General features: G+C 42.9%; 1 protein-coding gene across 1 annotated transcript; it reads left to right on the top strand.

Moving 5' to 3' along the window:
• Positions 1 to 2,501: 2,501 nt before the first annotated feature.
• On the top strand, positions 2,502 to 17,155 carry LOC110499441 (transmembrane protease serine 9). Its single transcript, XM_021576582.3, has 10 exons — positions 2,502 to 2,677; positions 8,101 to 8,121; positions 8,254 to 8,416; positions 8,537 to 8,805; positions 13,074 to 13,219; positions 13,456 to 13,975; positions 14,601 to 14,766; positions 14,925 to 15,181; positions 15,703 to 15,800; positions 16,150 to 17,155. Exons 1-10 carry the CDS (start codon positions 2,620 to 2,622, stop codon positions 16,519 to 16,521), a joined length of 2,070 nt encoding a protein of 689 aa, XP_021432257.2. The 5' UTR covers positions 2,502 to 2,619; the 3' UTR covers positions 16,522 to 17,155.
• The last annotated feature ends 511 nt before the right edge of the window (positions 17,156 to 17,666 follow it).

The raw sequence follows: 17,666 nt of genomic DNA, 5'->3' as shown, positions 1-17,666 counted from the left end.
ATGCTAATATTTAGTATTGCAGTTATGTCTGTAATGTCGACAGACATAATAAGTACTTTTCCCCCCACTTTAGTTTCAGAGATGCAGAGAGCTACAGCCAATGGAGAGTACTGCAAAGATAATTAGAAGAGCATACACAGATATAGACCCAGACATAGCAGAGATGCTGAAGGAGGAGGAGGAAACAGATATAGAACCAGACATAGCAGAGATGCTGTAGGAGGATACAGATATAGACCCAGACATAGTAGAGATGCTGTAGGAGGATACTGATATAGACCCAGACATAGTAGAGATGCTGTAGGAGGATACAGATATCGAACCAGACATAGCAGAGATGCTGTAGGAGGATACAGATATAGAACCAGACATAACAGAGATGCTGAAGGAGGATACAGATATAGACCCAGACATAGCAGAGATGCTGAAAGAGGATGATGATACAGATATAGACCCAGACATAGCAGAGATGCTGAAGGAGGATGAGGATATAGAAATAGAACCAGACATAGCAGAGATGCTGTAGGAGGAGGAGGATACAGATATAGAGCCAAACATAGCAGAGATGCTAAAGGAGGATACAGATATAGAGCCAGACATAACAGAGATGCTGAAGGAGGATGAGGATACAGATATAGACCCAGACATAACATAAATGCTGAAGGAGGATACAGATATAGAACCAGACATAACAGAGATGCTGAAGGAGGATGAGGATACAGATATAGACCCAGACATAAAAGAGATGCTGAAAGAGGATGAGGATACAGATATATAGACATAGCTGAGATGCTGAAGGAGGATACAGATATAGAACCAGACATAGCAGAGATGCTGGAGGAGGATACAGATATAGAACCAGACATAGCAGAGATGCTGAAGGAGGATACAGATATAGATCCAGACATAGCAGAGATGCTGTAGGAGGATACAGATATAGACCCAGACATAGCAAAGATGCTGAAGGAGGATGAGGATGTCATCATAGACATGAATGTATCCTTCGATGGCACAAGAGAGGATTCACTCCAGCTACGGGATAGGTGTGTGCATTGGTGCTGGTACCAGCGACCCATAGAAAAAGGTGAAAATCCACCCTGTCACCAGAACCTTGGAGGCCATTCATTTTTTTTTAATAGAGGCTGCACAGAAAATGGTATCTGTACATTTGAGGATGTCAAATGTTAACATCGTGAAAAGAATGTATCACGGAGGAACCCAGAATGCAAATGAATGTCTGAACTATGTAATATTCGTCATACATAGTGAATAGTGTTTTTTAAATAATTCCATGAAATGACAATACTTAGATAAACTGATCTGTAAAGGTCTGACCATGGAGTCTCATCACAATAAAACAAAAAACAAAAACATTCTTCCTTGAAGCAATGTGTTGAAAAACAGATTCTCGTAATATGCAAATTATCACACATGTAAGAATGGTTTGCCTCATTTGCATATTTTAATTGTAAAATAAATCAAACTTGTAATACAATAATATCTTGTATTTATGTATACTTTCAACTGGTAAAGTTTCAGTCAGATGACGGTAAGGGGAAAACAATCCCTATTAGCCTGTGATGCCTGGAATGAGGATACAGAGCTTAATTTATTTAGAACAGCCACAAATTTTTCTTCAAAACAACCCAGGAGGAAGAGAGATCACTTTATCATATTATCTTCGTGAAAAAATACCACTCAATAAAATCGTGCTTACGGACTGCCGTTCCACACCCTGTTGTGTTTGGGTTTTTGATAAGTAGTATGCTTAGGACAACCCAACTATGACATCACCCAATTGAAGTTGACATTTAAAACGGTTAACCCATAATAGTCTAAGCCCCGTGCGTGTTCCTTTCCACAGAGGGGTCATATTAGTGTTTCACCCAAACTGTTCGGAGGCTACGGACCGAAGTTGGCAAATCGTCTTTACCGACTTTAGACTAGTCCCATGATGCTTGTGGGGGTCACAGAGCGATTTTGTGAGAAGACCAATTTTCAGGATGTCTCATGGTCTGACAACCACCGCTCTAGCTCTGTCACCTTCCACCTTAGGGTTTAGTGTAGGTTCTTGTCTTGGGCCTCGGTGGCAAAACTTAGTCAGTGCTCCTAGACATGGAAAACTCACAGTAAGTATTCGGTGTGTTGATTTTAGTCTCATGATCATAAAGAATTCCAGACACAGGAACTCGTTCTCTCCTTCACAATTTCATGCACCGCTTTGTTGTCGGGCAATGAAAGATAGCGCTGTTAACATCTACATATAACATTTATAAGATAAAGTCGTAAAATTACAACTAAATTAAAGTCTGGTAAAATTACAACTAAATCACAGAAGTAAAGTTATTCTAAGTTGGCAATGGTGTGATAAAAATAGTGCCAACATTATAACTCTGTAATGGAAACCAAAGAGCTAGGATTAGATTACAGCATTAGTTATGCATGCTTAGAAGGAAGTGGACAGAGGGGGATTTCTTTTTAAGGACAAGTATGTAAGAGACGTATCACGTGTGTATCTAGCAGGTAATGTGGTGTGTGGAAGGGAGGAGCTGAGAAAAGACAACAGAAGAGAGGGATGCTTAGGAAGGAAGATTGACTCCAGGGTACCAACAAGAAAGCATGGCCTTCCTCAGGACTCTTTGTGTGGTGACCATAACGGTGACATTCCTGTCAAACGGTAAGTAAATACAATTCTCAATGTATCTTTCTCCTACAGCGTTCTTCATTTATACTCACCTGGTTTAAAGAAGTTCGCCACTAAGTTTATTTCAACTTGTATATAAAGACATTTGGACTGAATGAATTAACTGAACTCAAATCGATTTAAAACTGCAATATGTCACTTTTTGGGCGACCCCGAACAAATTCACATAGAAATCTGAGTTACATATATCTCATTCTCTTTGAAAGTAAGTCTAAGAAGCGTTTTTGAGTCTTTTACTTTCGGGTTTATACACCAACATCAAACCGCTGAAAATATTATAGTTTGGGTTGTGGAAAAGCTATTTCACAGCAGTTTAGATGGTACAATGATTCTCTACACATTGTCTGCTTGTTTTGTCAAATAAACTGAAATAAGGTGAACTACAAGAATTTTTGCAACCAGGAAATGTTGGAGCGATTTCTGAGAAATGTAAGAGTTACTGGGTAGGAAGATATGTTTCTTGTGTCCTGTAAGTAGTTGGTGACGGGAAAGCATACCTAGCAGACTCAACTTTCAAGTTCTTCAAGTTAATAAGCCACGTGTGCATGCGGACAGGTATGTGTTTTCAAAAGTGTTGAGTGAAGCAGAAATACTAATTGTTGACATTGAGGAAAGAAGAAAGGTAACAAGTCCCACATCTAGATTCTAGTTTACAGGTAGGCCTATGTGTTTTCAAAAGTATTGAGTGAAGCAGAAATACTAATTGTTGACATTGAGGAAAGAAGAAAGGTAACAAGTCCCACATCTAGATTCTAGTTTACAGGTAGGCCTATGTGTTTTCAAAAGTGTTGAGTGAAGCAGAAATACTAATTGTTGACATTGAGGAAAGAAGAAAGGTAACAAGTCCCACATCTAGATTCTAGTTTACAGGTAGGCCTATGCGTTTTCAAAAGTGTTGAGTGAAGCAGAAATACTAATTGTTGACATTGAGGAAAGAAGAAAGGTAACAAGTCCCACATCTAGATTCTAGTTTACAGGTAGGCCTATGCGTTTTCAAAAGTGTTGAGTGAAGCAGAAATACTAATTGTTGACATTGAGGAAAGAAGAAAGGTAACAAGTCCCACATCTAGATTCTAGTTTACAGGTAGGCCTATGTGTTTTCAAAAGTGTTGAGTGAAGCAGAAATACTAATTGTTGACATTGAGGAAAGAAGAAAGGTAACAAGTCCCACATCTAGATTCTAGTTTACAGGTAGGCCTATGTGTTTTCAAAAGTGTTGAGTGAATTGGAGCCGAGGGGGTCTTAATCAAGCAATTCAACATCTAGCTAAGATGTTTGGTGCAGTATTTCTCAAGTGGAAAAATGTGCATGAAAACTGGTCATTTATCATTAAATGACAGCAAACACTTCCCACTGGGCAAAAACTGGTTGAATCAACATTGTTTTCATGTCATTTCAGCTCAAACTGTCAAAGTGATGTTGATCAATGTAAAAAAAAGTAAGCAACATTATTAAGGGAACCTTAATCCAATGACGTGGTGACGTTTTTGTTGATTTCACGTTGTATTCACGTTAGTTGACAATTCAACCAAAGTAAATCCAAACTAGACATTGATATGACGTCTGTGCCCAGTGGGTTCATGTTTCCACTCCTACTAGGAGGAGTGCGTTTTACCAGTCACCGACAAAAAGGGCGTAGACTTCAACTACCGAACTTCGACTTGCCTCAATCCTTTTTTGGTGTGCACGATCAGCCGAAAAAAGACTGCCAAAGACCAAAACAAAAACGTCATAATATATGCGCAAACTGTTTTGGCTGGGAAGCATACGGTAAGCAAACCTCTACGGGATCGGTGTCTCCCCCACGGGGACGGTTGAGCTAACATGCACTAATGTGATTAGCATGACGTTGTAAGTAACAAGAACATTTCCCAGGACATAGACATGTCTGATATGGGAAGAAAACTTACATTCTTGTTAATCTAACTGCACTGTCCAATTTACAGTAGCTACTACAGTGAAAGAATACCATGCTATTGTTTTGAGGAGAGTGCACAGTTATGTACTTGAAAATGCATCATTAAACTAATTAGGCACATTTGGGCAGACTTGATACAACATTTTGAACAATAATACAATGGTTCATTGGATCAGTCTAAAACGTTGCACATACCCTGCTGCCATCTAGTGGCCAAAATCGAAATTGAGCCTAAACTGCAATAATACATTGTGGCCTTTCTCTTGCATTTCAAATATGCATGTTTTTTACTTTGTATAAACTTTTACCAGAACTATTGTGTTATATTATCCTATATTAATTTCACGTTTCCACAAACTTCAAAGTGTTTCCTTTCAAACGGTATCAAGAATATGCATATCCTTGCTTCAAATCAAAGTATATTTGTCACGTGTGCTGAATACAACAGGTTGAGTACAACGTGAAACGCATACTTACAAGTCCTGACCAACAGTGTAATTTTTAAGTAAAAAAAATGGTATTTGATAAACAATAGATAAGTAAAGAAATAAATTGACAGTGAAAATAACAGTAGCGAGGCCATATACAGGGGGTACAGCTGCAGAGTCAATGTGTGGGGGCACCGGTTAGTCTGGCTAATTGAGGTAATATGTATATGTAGGTATAGTTAAAGCTACTATGCATAGATAATAAACAGAGAGTAGCAGCAGCGTAAAAGAGGGGTTGGTGGGTGGGGCTGGCAGGACACAATGCAAATAGTTTGGGTTGCCAATGTGCGGGGGCACCGGTTAGTTAGGCTATGACAGGGATTTTGGCCTTGTCGGGTGTCTGAAGTACATATTGTGTGTCCTAGTTGTTGAAGAAAAAATCTTTGTCTAATCCGAGGTGAGTGATCAGTGTCCTGATATCCAGAAGCTCTTTGTCTAATCCGAGGTGAGTGATCGCTGTCCTGATATCTAGAAGCTCTTTGTCTAATCAGAGGTGAGTGATCGGTGTCCTGATATCCAGAAGCTCTTTGTCTAATCCGAGGTTAGTGATCGCTGTCCTGATATCTAGAAGCTCTTTGTCTAATCCGAGGTGAGTGATCGCTGTCCTGATATCTAGAAGCTCTTTGTCTAATCAGAGGTGAGTGATCGGTGTCCTGATATCCAGAAGCTCTTTGTCTAATCCGAGGTGAGTGATCGCTGTCCTGATATACAGAAGCTCTTTTTTGCCGTAAGATACTGTGGCAGAAACATTATGTGAAAAATAAGTTACAAATAACGTGATAAAAAACACATAATAGCACAATTGGTATGTCGCCCGTAAAACGGCTGCCATTTCTCCCACCGCCATCTTCAGGTCCTGAGCTACAGGCAGTTAGATTCGAGTATGTCATTTTAGGCAACAACAAAAAGGGTACAATCCATTAGAGGTTTGACAATCAGTGTGTTATAACAATTGGTACTTATGCTGATGTCAGTCGGTATGTTCACTCTGATCAGTATGGGACAGTATGTACACTCTGATCAGTATGGGACAGTATGTACACTCTGATCAGTATGGGACAGTATGTACACTCTGATCAGTATGGGACAGTATGTACACTCTGATCAGTATGGGACAGTATGTACACTCTGATCAGTATGGGACAGTATGTACACTCTGATCAGTATGGGACGGTATGTACACTCTGATCAGTATGGGACAGTATGTACACTCTGATCAGTATGGGACGGTATGTACACTCTGATCAGTATGGGACAGTATGTACACTCTGATCAGTATGGGACAGTATGTACACTCTGATCAGTATGGGACGGTATGTACACTCTGATCAGTATGGGACAGTATGTACACTCTGATCAGTATGGGACGGTATGTACACTCTGATCAGTATGGGACAGTATGTACACTCTGATCAGTATGGGACGGTATGTACACTCTGATCAGTATGGGACAGTATGTACACTCTGATCAGTATGGGACGGTATGTACACTCTGATCAGTATGGGACAGTATGTACACTCTGATCAGTATGGGACGGTATGTACACTCTGATCAGTATGGGACAGTATGTACACTCTGATCAGTATGGGACGGTATGTACACTCTGATCAGTATGGGACGGTATGTACACTCTGATCAGTATGGGACAGTATGTACACTCTGATCAGTATGGGACGGTATGTTCACTCTGATCAGTATGGGACAGTATGTACACTCTGATCAGTATGGGACAGTATGTACACTCTGATCAGTATGGGACAGTATGTACACTCTGATCAGTATGGGACAGTATGTACACTCTGATCAGTATGGGACAGTATGTTCACTCTGATCAGTATGGGACAGTATGTACACTCTGATCAGTATGGGACAGTATGTACACTCTGATCAGTATGGGACGGTATGTACACTCTGATCAGTATGGGACAGTATGTACACTCTGATCAGTATGGGACAGTATGTACACTCTGATCAGTATGGGACAGTATGTACACTCTGATCAGTATGGGACAGTATGTACACTCTGATCAGTATGGGACAGTATGTACACTCTGATCAGTATGGGACGGTATGTACACTCTGATCAGTATGGGACAGTATGTACACTCTGATCAGTATGGGACGGTATGTTCACTCTGATCAGTATGGGACAGTACGTACACTCTGATCAGTATGGGACAGTATGTACACTCTGATCAGTATGGGACAGTATGTACACTCTGATCAGTATGGGACAGTATGTACACTCTGATCAGTATGGGACAGTATGTACACTCTGATCAGTATGGGACAGTATGTACACTCTGATCAGTATGGGACAGTATGTACACTCTGATCAGTATGTACACTCTGATCAGTATGGGACAGTATGTACACTCTGATCAGTATGGGACAGTATGTACACTCTGATCAGTATGGGACAGTATGTACACTCTGATCAGTATGGGACAGTATGTACACTCTGATCAGTATGGGACAGTATGTACACTCTGATCAGTATGTACACTCTGATCAGTATGGGACAGTATGTACACTCTGATCAGTATGGGACAGTATGTACACTCTGATCAGTATGGGACGGTATGTACACTCTGATCAGTATGGGACAGTATGTACACTCTGATCAGTATGGGACAGTATGTACACTCTGATCAGTATGGGACAGTATGTACACTCTGATCAGTATGGGACAGTATGTTCACTCTTAGAAAACAATTATTCCAAAAGGGTTCTTTGGCTGTCCCCATGGCAGACCCTTTGAAGAACCCTTTTAGGTTCCAGAGAGAACCCTCTTGGGTAGCATATAGAACTGTCTGTGGAAAGGGTTCTACCTGGAATCCAAAAGGGTTCTTCAAAGAGTTCTGGTGTGGGGACAGGCTAAGAAATCATTTTTAGGTTCTAGATAGACCCAGTGAAAATGCCAGGGTTTGGATACAGAGAGTAAGGGAAGGATTAAAGGATTTTCTTTTCTTTCTGTCTTGTATTTCAGGCTCTCATTCACAGCTGAGTGGTAAGTCCTTTTCACCACTTACAGATATTCTCTAAATCTTAAGATTTAAACCTTTTATAATGCACTGTCACACCAATGTGACCTCTTCGACACAAACTTTCCAAATAACCCAACATTCTCTTTCGCTGTTAGTGTGCGGAACCCCTCCTCTTAACACTAGGATCGTGGGGGGTCAGGATGCTCCTGCAGGGAGTTGGCCATGGCAGGCCAGTCTTCACAGTTCAGGCAGACATTTTTGTGGGGGATCCCTGATCAACAAAGAGTGGGTGCTGACTGCTGCTCACTGCTTCTCCAGGTGAGGATTTGCAGGATTGTGGGACACATTTAACCCTAACGTCAAACCTAATCGAGACTAAACTGTTCCACTCTTTAAAAAACAATACTGTTATCTTTTTTTATATATTTATTCTCTCAGTATCAGTGCATCAAATGTGTTGGTCTACGTGGGTCGTCTGAGCCAGCAGGGCTCCAACCCCAACGAGGTGACACGGACAGTCACTCAGATCATCCTCCACCCCAACTACACCAGAAGTACCAGTGACAACGACATGTGTCTGCTGAAGCTCTCCTCCGCTGTGACTTTTACAAACTTTATTCGGCCAGTCTGCCTAGCTGCACCAGGCAGCTCCTTCCATGCTGGGGCTACTAGCTGGGTCACCGGCTGGGGCAGCATCAGCAGTGGAGGTGAGTGTTGTAGCTTGCTTTAAGTAAACTTAAACTTGCTTTAAGAAACTTTCAACCGGTTTTCCCCATTAAGCAGCGGGTCGGAGTCAGAAGCCGAGTCTTCTCTGGTCTCTACTCCTCCCGTTACGGGGTCTGAGACGCCGAAGCTTCCCACCATTAGCTCTGACAAATTGAAAACTCTAGTCATTGGCGACTCCATTACCCGCAGTATTAGACTTAAAACGAATCATCCAGCGATCATACACTGTTTTACCAGGGGGCAGGGCTACCGACATTAAGGCTAATCTGAAGATGGTGCTGGCTAAAGCTAAAACTGGCGAGTGTAGAGAGTATAGAGATATTGTTATCCACGTCGGCACCAACGATGTTAGGATGAAACAGTCAGAGATCACCAAGCGCAACATAGCTTCTGCGTGTAAATCAGCTAGAAAGATGTGTCGGCATCGAGTAATTGTCTCTGGCCCCCTCCCAGTTAGGGGAGTGATGAGCTCTACAGCAGAGTCTCACAACTCAATCGCTGGTTGAAAACTGTTTTCTGCCCCTCCCAAAAGATAGAATTTGTAGATAATTGGCCCTCTTTCTGGGACTCACCCACAAACAGGACCAAGCCTGACCTGCTGAGGAGTGACGGACTCCATCCTAGCTGGAGGGGTGCTCTCATTTTATCTACCAACATAGACAGGGCTCTAACTCCTCTAGCTCCACAATGAAATAGGGTGCAGGCCAGGCAGCAGGCTGTTAGCCAGCCTGCCAGCATAGTGGAGTCTGCCACTAGCACAGTCAGTGTAGTCAGCTCAGCTATCACCATTGAGACCGTGTCTGTGCCTCGACCTAGGTTGGGCAAAACTAAACATGGCGGTGTTCGCCTTAGCAATCTCACTAGGATAAAGACCACCTCCATTCCTGTCATTATTGAAAGAGATCATGATACCTCACATCTCAAAATAGGGCTACTTAATGTTAGATCCCTTACTTCAAAGGCAATTATAGTCAATGAACTAATCACTGATCATAATCTTGATGTGATTGGCCTGACTGAAACATGGCTTAAGCCTGATGAATTTACTGTGTTAAATGAGGCCTCACCTCCTGGCTACACTAGTGACCATATCCCCCGTGCATCCCGCAAAGGCGGAGGTGTTGCTAACATTTACGATAGCAAATTTCAATTTACACAAAAAAAAAAAAAAAAAAAAAAGACGTTTTCGTCTTTTGAGCTTCTAGTCATGAAATCTATGCAGCCTACTCAATCACTTTTTATAGCTACTGTTTACAGGCCTCCTGGGCCATATACAGCGTTCCTCACTGAGTTCCCTGAATTCCTAGTGGACCTTGTAGTCATAGCGGATAATATTCTAATCTTTGGTGACTTTAATATTCACATGGAAAAGTCCACAGACCCACTCCAAAAGGCTTTCAGAGCCATCATCGACTCAGTGGGTTTTGTCCAACATGTCTCTGGACCCACTCACTGTCACAGTCATACGCTGGACCTTGTTTTGTCCCATGGAATAAATGTTGTGGATCTTAATGTTTTTCCTCATAATCCTGGACTATCGGACCACCATTTTATTACGTTTGCAATTGCAACAAATAATCTGCTCAGACCCCAACCAAGGATCATCAAAAGTTGTGCTATAAATTCACAGACAACACAAAGATTCCTTGATGTCCTTCCAGATTCCCTCTGTCTACCCATGGACGCCAGAGGACAAAAATCAGTTAACCACCTAACTGAGGAACTCAACTTAACCTTGCGCAATACCCTAGATGCAGTTGCACCCCTAAAAACTAAAAACATTTCTCATAAGAAACTAGCTCCCTGGTACACAGAAAATACCCGAGCTCTGAAGCAAGCTTCCAGAAAATTGGAACGGAAATGGCGCCACACCAAACTGGAAGTCTTCCGACTAGCTTGGAAAGACAGTACTGTGCAGTACCGAAGAGCCCTTACTGCTGCTCGATCATCCTATTTTTCTAACTTAATTGAGGAAAATAAGAACAATCCGAAATTCCTTTTTGATACTGTCGCAAAGCTAACTAAAAAGCAGCATTCCCCAAGAGAGGATGACTTTCACTTTAGCAGTGATAAATTCATGAACTTCTTTGAGGAAAAGATTATGATTATTAGAAAGCAAATTACGGACTCCTCCTTAAATCTGCGTATTCCTTCAAAGCTCAGTTGTCCTGAGTCTGCACAACTCTGCCAGGACCTAGGATCAAGAGAGACGCTCAAGTGTTTTAGTACTATATCTCTTGACACAATGATGAAAATAATCATGGCCTCTAAACCTTCAAGCTGCATACTGGACCCTATTCCAACTAAACTACTGAAAGAGCTGCTTCCTGTGCTTGGCCCTCCTATGTTGAACATAATAAACGGCTCTCTATCCACCGGATGTGTACCAAACTCACTAAAAGTGGCAGTAATAAAGCCTCTCTTGAAAAAGCCAAACCTTGACCCAGAAAATATAAAAAACTATCGGCCTATATCGAATCTTCCATTCCTCTCAAAAATTTTAGAAAAGGCTGTTGCGCAACAACTCACTGCCTTCCTGAAGACAAACAATGTGTACGAAATGCTTCAGTCTGGTTTTAGACCCCATCATAGCACTGAGACGGCACTTGTGAAGGTGGTAAATTACATTTTAATGGCATCGGACCGAGGCTCTGCATCTGTCCTCGTGCTCCTAGACCTTAGTGCTGCTTTTGATACCATCGATCACCACATTCTTTTGGAGAGATTGGAAACCCAAATTGGTCTACACGGACAAGTTCTGGCCTGGTTTAGATCTTATCTGTCGGAAAGATATCAGTTTGTCTCTGTGAATGGTTTGTCCTCTGACAAATCAACTGTAAATTTCGGTGTTCCTCAAGGTTCGGTTTAGGACCACTATTGTTTTCACTATATATTTTACCTCTTGGGGATGTTATTCGAAAACATAATGTTAACTTTCACTGCTATGCGGATGACACACAGCTGTACATCTCAATTAAACATGGTGAAGCCCCAAAATTGCCCTTGCTAGAAGAATGTGTTTCAGACATAAGGAAGTGGATGGCTGCAAACTTTCTACTTTTAAACTCGGACAAAACAGAGATGCTTGTTCTAGGTCCCAAGAAACAAAGAGATCTTCTGTTGAATCTGACAATTAATCTTAATGGTTGTACAGTCGTCTCAAATAAAACTGTGAAGGACCTCGGCATTACTCTGGATCCTGATCTCTCTTTTGAAGAACATATCAAGAACATTTCAAGGACAGCTTTTTTCCATCTACGTAACATTGCAAAAATCAGAAACTTTCTGTCCAAAAATGATGCAGAAAAATTAATCCATGCTTTTGTCACTTCTAGGTTAGACTACTGCAATGCTCTACTTTCCGGCTACCCGGATAAAGCACTAAATAAACTTCAGTTAGTGCTAAATACGGCTGCTAGAATCCTGACTAGAACCAAAAAATTTGATCATATTACTCCAGTGCTAGCCTCTCTACACTGGCTTCCTGTCAAAGCAAGGGCTGATTTCAAGGTTTTACTGCTAACCTACAAAGCATTACATGGGCTTGCTCCTACCTATCTCTCTGATTTGGTCCTGCCGTACATACCTACACGTACGCTACGGTCACAAGACGCAGGCCTCCTAATTGTCCCTAGAATTTTTAAGCAAACAGCTGGAGGCAGGGCTTTCTCCTATAGAGCTCCATTTTTATGGAACGGTCTGCCTACCCATGTCAGAGACGCAAACTCGGTCTCAACCTTTAAGTCTCTACTGAAGACTCATCTCTTCAGTGGGTCATATGATTGAGTGTAATCTGGCCCAGGAGTGGGAGGGTGAACGGAAAGGCTCTGGAGCAACGAACCGCCCTTGCTGTCTTTGCCTGGCCGGTTCCCCTCTTTCCACTGGGATTCTCTGCCTCTAACCCTATTACAGGGGCTGAGTCACTGGCTTTACTGGGGCTCTCTCATGCCGTCCCTGGAGGGGGGACATCACCTGAGTGGGTTGAGTCACTGATGTGGTCATCCTGTCTGGGTTTTGGCCTTTCTAGGGAGTTTTTCCTAGCCACCGTGCTTCTACACCTGCATTGCTTGCTGTTTGGGGTTTTAGGCTGGGTTTCTGTACAGCACTTTGAGATATCAGCTGATGTACGAAGGGCTATATAAATACATTTGATTTGATTTGATTTTTGATTTGAAGTACTGCTGATGATGGATCAGAATTCTGATAGGTATTATGTATGTTGAGGAATACCTGTTTTGTCGCTCCTCAGTGACCCTGCCCTCACCACAGACCCTACAGGAGGTGGATGTGCCAGTAGTGGGGAATAAGCAGTGTAACTGTAACTATGGAGTTGGTTCCATCACCGACAACATGATCTGTGCTGGTCTATCAGCAGGAGGAAAGGATTCCTGTCAGGTAAAATTTCTTGGTTATTTTCTTTGTTTATTACAATGTGGGCTAATGACACATTCGTAATCTGTGTCTGGTTTCTCGGACTCAGATTATACCTAGCCTGGTCCTAAATTGAAAAGCACTTTAAATAGAGATTATCCATTAAACGTGCTTTTTAGTCCAAAACTTTTTTTTAAACTAACCCATTATGTTTCATAAAAAAATCTAATCTCAGTGTCTGTAAATCTGTCGATGAATAGGGGGACTCGGGAGGTCCAATGGTGAGCAAACAGGGTATTCGCTGGATCCAGTCTGGGGTTGTGAGTTTCGGCAACGGGTGTGCCCAGGCAAATCTCCCAGGAGTGTACGCAAGAGTGTCTCAGTACCAGACCTGGATCAACACCCAGATCACCAGTGACCAGCCAGGATACGTCACCTTCTCCTCCAGTGGGACTGATTCTGACCTCAGTGTCTCCTGTAATGGTCTTCCAGCCCCAGCCACCACCACAACTGCCCCCACGACCACCGCTTCCACCACAACTGCCCCTAAAACCACCACTACAACTGCCCCTAAAACCACCACTACAACTGCCCCTAAAACCACCACTACAACTGCCCCTAAAACCACCACTACAACTGCCCCTAAAACCACCACTACAACTGCCCCTAAAACCACCACTACAACTGCCCCTAAAACCACCACTACAACTGCCCCTAAAACCACCACTACAACTGCCCCTAAAACCACCACTACAACTGCCCCTAAAACCACTCCTGAACGTAAGTGGATTTACTTCCCTCTGTGAAAATTGCTGCCTCCTCCTGGAGCCACACCCATCTGTTACTCCTGTTGTAGCTTTAGCCAATGTATCTGTTACTCCTGTTGTAGCTTCAGCCAATGTATCTGTTACTCCTGTTGTAGCTTTAGCCAATGTATCTGTTACTCCTGTTGTAGCTTTAGCCAACCCATCTGTTACTCCTGTTGTAGCTTTAGCCAACCCATCTGTTACTCCTGTTGTAGCTTTAGCCAATGTATCTGTTACTCCTGTTGTAGCTTTAGCCAACCCATCTGTTACTCCTGTTGTAGCTTTAGCCAACCCATCTGTTACTTCTGTTGTAGCTTTAGCCAATGTATCTGTTACTCCTGTTGTAGCTTTAGCCAACGTATCTGTTACTCCTGTTGTAGCTTTAGCCAACCCATCTGTTACTCCTGTTGTAGCTTTAGCCAACCCATCTGTTACTCCTGTTGTAGCTTTAGCCAACGTATCTGTAAATCTCCATTTGACCACATCCAAACTTTAGTGTTTATCCCTCTCTTTCAATCTACACTATCCCTCTCTTTCAATCTACACTCAGCCAAAAGTCAGCCCTGACTTCTGTAGTGCTTCTCTCCCTGTTTCTGCAGCCGTGGTGTGCGGCAGTGCCTCTTTGAACTCCCTTACTGGTGGGGGCTTGGCCTCGGGGGGATCCTGGCCCTGGATAGCCAGTCTTCAGACAAACGGAACACACGTCTGCGGGGGAACAATGGTGGCAGAGGACTATGTCATGAGCGATGCTGGGTGCTTCTCCAGGTAACACACTCCACTTGTATGTAAACGGCTGAGTTGGTCAGATGCATATGGTCAGATCTCCATCCCTTGGTGCTCAAGTTGAACCAAGGACCTATTACATAGAAGGTATTTGTAATGCCAAGCTAAAGTTCCCCAACTTCACTATTCCCACGTCCCAGTCAGTCCGACGCCTCTCAGTGGACCGTGATCATGGGTCGTCTGAAGCAGAACGGCTCCAACCCCAACGAGGTAACCCTTAAAGTCATCAACATCACCATGAGCACCTTGACGGCGAACAACGTGGCAATCCTCAGACTGGCCAGCCAACCCACGTTGTCTGACTACATCCAGCCTATCTGTGTGGACCAGGGAAGCAGCACCTTCAGCATAGGGACTCAGTGCTGGGTGGCTGGCTGGGGCAAGGACCAGGGTGGAGGTGAGTCAGTGTGTAATACTGGAACAGACTAACACTGCTGGCTTGCCTCCGAAACTAAGCAGGGTTGGTTCTGGTTGGTCCCTGGATGGGAGACCAGATGCTGCTGGAAGTGGTGTTGGAGGGCCAGTAGGAGGCACTCTTTCCTCTGGTCAAAAAAAAGAAAATCCCAATGCCCCAGGGCAGTGATTGGGGACATTGCCCTGTGTAGAGTGCTGTCTCTTGGATGGGACATTAAACAAGTGTCCTGACTCTCTGTAGTCATTAAAGATCCAATGGCACTTATTGTAAGAGTAGGGGTGTTAACCCTGGTGTCCTGACTAAGTTCCCAATCTGACCATCATTGCCATCCCCAGCTTCCAATTGGCTCATTCATCCCCTCTCCCCTGTAACTATTCCCCATGGCATTGCTGTAGATGAGAATGTATTTTCAGTCAACTTACCTGATAAAATAAATGTGTTCTTTCTGTTTGGTCAACTTGTGATTTTCGTCCTCTATTTCTCTATTCTGTCTCGTGCCTCAGCCGAACAGAACTTGCAGCAGTCCCAGACCTCTGTGGTGGATTGTGAGAGCTCTGGCTCCTCTGATAACATCTGCACTGCTGCCTTGGACCTTCGACAGGTACCGATTGGTCCGACAAACAAAGCAAACGCACAATAATGGGTTTCAAATGTTGAATCAGAAGTGTCAACTGGTGTACAGCAAGGATGGTTGCATTATGTCTGTTTAGTTATTGAGGATAGCTCTGCAACTGTTGGGATGTGATCTATTTGACTTTGGCATCTCCAGAATTGGCGTCAGCAGAGCCTGTCTGATGGTAGGACATTTAAATCCACCTAGTGAGGACAGTCCCAAGTTTCATAATGATCTTCCAGTTAAGTAGCTTGGTTGGCAACCAGTCTGGCTGTCTGCCTGACATGACAATGCTGACCTCTCCCCCCCGTGTGTTCGTTCTTCTCTCTCCCTACAGGGTGAAGTAGGTGGTCCTCTGATGTGTAAGCAGGGTGATGCATGGTACCAAGCTGCTGTGTTGACTGTCGACAGCAGCAACAAGACCAGCTCCAGCAAAACACGATGGAGCCGGAGTCCTCGCTCCTCCAGCATCCAGGTCTTCACCAAAACCACTCGCTTCCAGAGCTTCCTTCAGACCACTGTGGGCACACTCCCTTTACCTGTCACAGCCAGAACCCCCGTCAATGACACCAACACTGCCAACAACACAACTGTCAGCGCAATTACTGCTGTCGTTACTCCTGCCAGTGGGGCAACTCTGGCCCACTCATCCCTGGTCCTACTCTTCTTGTCTCTCCTCTCTCTCCTACTGTCTCTCGGTCAAGCCTGATGACGCTGAGGAATCACCTTTATGTAAACCTCTGGCAATAGGGTCTAAATGTGCTCTGTTTGAAGTATGTACCCCTGCACTTAATATATTGCTGCTCTAGAATATTTTGGTGAGTTTAATCTTGGTTAACCCAGATCTAAAATCTTGCATAATTTGGTCAGCTGTGTGATTTAGTTCTGGGTCAATGTGTTTCAAACATTGTAGCTACTGCTGCTCGTTATCCTATGCATCCCATTCCGTCTCAACAGATTATTTGGTTTATGTGCAGGACTTGTCCACAAACAATACCTGGTCTAACGCTGTCAGCCACAGTCTACTAAAAACACAAGGTTTATCTCATCTAATTGTTTATTCATTCTGACTGGATTGAAATATGAAACTGACATTATAATCAGTTTGAGCTCACAAGTATTCCCTCTTTGTAGTCTATTATCAAATCTATACAGGTCAGTATTTCATTTCGTTTCGAGACAGATCAGGAAATGATTTATTTAAATGTAATGACTTGATCTACTGTTGCATCTGGAAATGATGAATGAATTGTCTAGTTCATTTTTTTTCTTCCAATAAACAGCAGAATTTATATAGACTAGACACCACACAACGTTTGTGTAAATGTTGTAGTCTGGCCAAACGATTGTGTAAAATGTGTTTTATATCAGTTGTACAACCTGAGTGATTACTATAGGTAATAGATTATATTCAACTTGAAAATGTCATCTTTAATTCCATACTTAGAGTTACATTACAGTATATCCTTTATATAAACAAAAATCCTAAATCATTTTAACAATAGAAGTGAAAAATCTGTCTCGGTCATATCCTTTATCTGTCTCGGTCATGTCCTTTATCTGTCTCGGTCATGTCCTTAATCTGTCTCAGTAATGTCCTTTGATAGCTGTCTCAGTAATGTTCTTTGATATCTGTCTCGGTAATGTCCTTTGATGAGCTTCAGCCTGTGTCGGATCCATGGTCGTCCCAGTCAAAGGAAGAGAAGTCTCCACACTGTAGGAGCTAACTGTGGGAAATGTCCACCTCTTCCAACACACACACACACACACACACACACACACACACACACACACACACACACACACACACACAAAAAGAGAAACACACAGGACACAAATAAGAAAGACAGACAC

This window comes from Oncorhynchus mykiss, chromosome 20 (genome assembly GCF_057628025.1).
Source record: "Oncorhynchus mykiss isolate SJ-2025 chromosome 20, ASM5762802v1, whole genome shotgun sequence".
Classification (NCBI taxonomy): domain Eukaryota; kingdom Metazoa; phylum Chordata; class Actinopteri; order Salmoniformes; family Salmonidae; genus Oncorhynchus; species Oncorhynchus mykiss.
Note: the sequence above shows the minus strand (reverse complement) of the source record. Positions and strands in the feature narration are given on the sequence as shown.